Genomic DNA, 3,301 nt, shown 5'->3' with positions numbered 1-3,301 from the left:
CAGGGTGTCCATGAATGGCATCCTCTTTTAGTCCCTTTTACGCCATTTTTACAGCTTGGAAACTAAAGGGCTACCCATGCATTAATGCATTATTGGTCTGTTGGAGTCACATGCCGTGTATCGAAGGACTGCCGATATTAATTCCCAATACAAAATTGACAGTATGTAAATAAAAATTAGTATTTAAGCAGCTTGATCATGTTTAAGCTAGCTTGAGAGAAAATTGTGCATCAACTGCCTGCGCAGCTGTGTTCGATCGGGGTCGCAATCCGCAGGCCAGCAGTATTGATCGAATCCAGACAAGACGTCTCGGATATTTGATTTTGAGGTGCTAGATGACAAAATGCTGAGAGAGGTTCCAGGCCAGGCAAGGCAAGAAAGTACTCGCGCCGTGCTGTAGCACTAGCTAAACAGAAATGTTTTTTTTTTGAGGAATTAAACAGAAATGTGGCCGCGTCCTCAAAAAAGAAATGTGGCCATCTAGAAAAGTGTCTGTGTGGATGCACTTTGTGCTAGCTTTAGCTAATTTAGCATCAGTGGTAGTCTAGTCAATGTGTGTTTCAAGGCAAATTATGGTGTATTCGAGTATTGACTATTGAGTGATATGTAATGTTTTTTTGCTAGAAATACTAGTAGGAGTGTCCACGTCAATTACTTAGCCTGGAGGGGAGTATACCAAAGGACCGGTATCCAGCACAAAAACTTCTTCCAGTGTATGGGTCAGACTGTTCTTTTTACTAGAACACGTACCGTCGCAGATCTATAACGAGTTGTACATATCTGACCTTAAATGTCTTGTATTTCCGCTATTAGTACTGGATCTGCGAGGAATTAGTCTGAGGATGCACGTGACCGGACAGTCACCATACATATCCTGAATTCCTGATGTTATTTCCCATGTAAATTGAGAGCGATTTTTTAAACATACACGTTTCTGCAGTACCGTAGAACAAGAAAATGTTCACATACATACATGTGACGCCTTTGACAAAGGAAATTTCAACCAGTCACCGAAAAAAATTGATGGAGTACTGTACGACGGAGTAGGTATTTTTGCTGACTTGGTATACCAGGGCTGTGTTTTTCTTATCACTTTAGCAATACAGAATAATTAACAAGCTACTCCTATCTCGAAAGATTAATCTCATCACTAATTTAGCGTCAGTATCACAACACGGCCAGATGGATTTCCAAATTTATTCTCCCTTACATTGCAGCTTTTGCAAAAGCAGTTCGATCTACGCAATATACGCAGGACAAAACCACAGGTCCATATTAAACATATTAAAGTCCACATTCATACTACTCCAATCTCCCTTCTTACCCCTAAATGAAAACTACCCAGATCCTGAGTAAACAAGAGATCAAGGGGGCTAACTCGCTTAATTACCCCCAAGATACTTCAGGATCTATGTAGTTTTCCTTAGGCAGTAAGATCAAACAGCTAAACACCCTCCTCAGTCCTCACTTCAGTAACATCGATCTTTAACCCTTGGCACCCGCTAGCTAGCTAGAAACGGCCGTCAAGCAAGCCGCCGCCAAGCAGGCCGGGGTTGGGGCCGTCGAGCAAGCCGCCGCCGTAGCCATGGCCGTGGCCGAGGAAGCCGACGGCGTTGCTGACGTCGTCCGCGAACAGCCACGTCTCGATCGCGCTCAGCTCCGACGGCTGCTCCGGCGCCGGCGCCGACACCGCCGGCTTCCTCACGCACTCGGAAGCGGCGGCCCCACCGCAGGAGAGCTCGGACGCCGACGAGCCGGACGACGGCGGGCTGTCCGCCGCAGCCGCGCGGCCTTTGCTGCTCTTGGACCATCCGTCGAGCATCCTGGCGACGTTGTCCGCGGTGAGCACGTACGGCGTCGGCTGCGACATCGAGATCGACATGGACGCGCCAGAGGAGCTCGAAGCCGCGGGGCTCTCCCCAGAAGCCGCCTGGGGCTTGATGTCGTCGTCTTCTTCTTCATCCCCGTCGCGGATCGCGGTGAGGGCCTCGCGGAGCGCGCGGCGGGCGAGGCCGATGTCCGTCTGGAGCCGGCGCTCCCACTGGCCCTTGGTCGACGCCGCCGCCGAGGAAGAAGACTTGTTCGCGGCGGTGGCCGGCTTGGAGGAAGACGGGGAGACTCCGTCGGCCTGGAGCTGGAGCTTGCGGCGGAGGTGGGTGTTCCAGTAGTTCTTGATGTCGTTGTCGGTGCGGTCGGGGAGGTAGGAGGCGATGGCGGCCCAGCGATTCCCCAGCAGCGCCTGCAGGTGCACGATCAGCTTCTCCTCCTGCGCCGTGAAGTTTCCCCTCTTGATCCCCGGACGCAGGTAGTTCGTCCAACGCAGCCTGCAGCTCTTGCTACAACGCTTCAGCCCTGCAAACACAAATCCACATCAGAATTCACCCACACACATACAAATCATGCGTGAAATAACAAGAAGATGGCATATGTAAAGGGAGGAAAACGATGGATTCTTACCGGTGCGGGTAGGGACGGAGCGCCAGTTGCCGGGGCCATGGTCCTGGATGTAGGAGACGAGCACCAGGTCCTCCTCGGGCGTCCATGGCCCTTTCTTCACGCCGTCCTTGTCGCAGCACGGAGGCCGGCCCATCTCTCTCTCTCTCTCTCTCGCTTCTTCGCTTTGCTCACCGAACTCGAAGCTGAACAGATCGATGGAGACGAGGCTCCCCTTTTATTTCCGCTCACGCGAGCGCAGTGCCGGGCCGGGACAAAGAAGGCGGCGCCGTATACCACCGGCAGCAGGGAGCGAGCGAGTGACGCACTCACTGCTTGAGAACAAATTGAGGGGAGTGAGGTGGAGAGAGCAGCTCTCTCTGTCTCTCACGAAGCGATCCGTGTCTCTTTGCGGTTTAAGCTGAAAGAGCGGTCCAGAGCAGGGATGAGGTGTAGGGGGCTGTATATATACACGCGTGGATTGGGCGGTTTACGCTGCGCATAAGCACAGCGCTGACCTTGTTATTACTGCTCCGTGGGCCGGAGGTTAAACACACTTATTAACCCCTGGGCAGGACCGCAGGATACCCAGAGTCCCAGACAGCTTGCGTGCTGCTGCTGCTGGCCTGCCGAGGTAGCCAGCCATGGCCTGAAGAAAGAGTCAAATGTAGAGAGAGATGTGTGTGTGTGTGCAGAGAGAAAGAGAGAGGAGTGAGCCAGCAGCAGCCAGCAGCAGTGAGTGTGCATTTACTCCGGTCTCGTGGCAAAGTCAGCCTAGTGGTGGGGGCGCCGCGCGGTACACTGTGGCCGGCCTTGCGACTATGCCGCGTGCATTAATCGCGCCCGCATATGGCATGTTGCGATCCAG

General features: G+C 52.8%; 1 protein-coding gene across 1 annotated transcript; it reads right to left on the bottom strand.

Moving 5' to 3' along the window:
* Positions 1–1,165: 1,165 nt before the first annotated feature.
* LOC100826913 (transcription factor MYB94) lies at positions 1,166–2,910 on the bottom strand. Its single transcript, XM_003559876.3, has 2 exons — positions 2,458–2,910; positions 1,166–2,352 (listed from the first exon to the last, which is right to left on the bottom strand). The coding sequence occupies exons 1-2, from the start codon at positions 2,588–2,590 to the stop codon at positions 1,511–1,513; spliced, it is 975 nt and encodes a 324-aa protein (XP_003559924.2). The 5' UTR covers positions 2,591–2,910; the 3' UTR covers positions 1,166–1,510.
* Positions 2,911–3,301: the final 391 nt, after the last annotated feature.

This window comes from Brachypodium distachyon, chromosome 1 (genome assembly GCF_000005505.3).
Source record: "Brachypodium distachyon strain Bd21 chromosome 1, Brachypodium_distachyon_v3.0, whole genome shotgun sequence".
NCBI lineage: Eukaryota > Viridiplantae > Streptophyta > Magnoliopsida > Poales > Poaceae > Brachypodium > Brachypodium distachyon.
The sequence above is the reverse complement of the archived record's forward strand: the minus strand, read 5'-3'. Positions and strand labels throughout refer to the sequence as shown.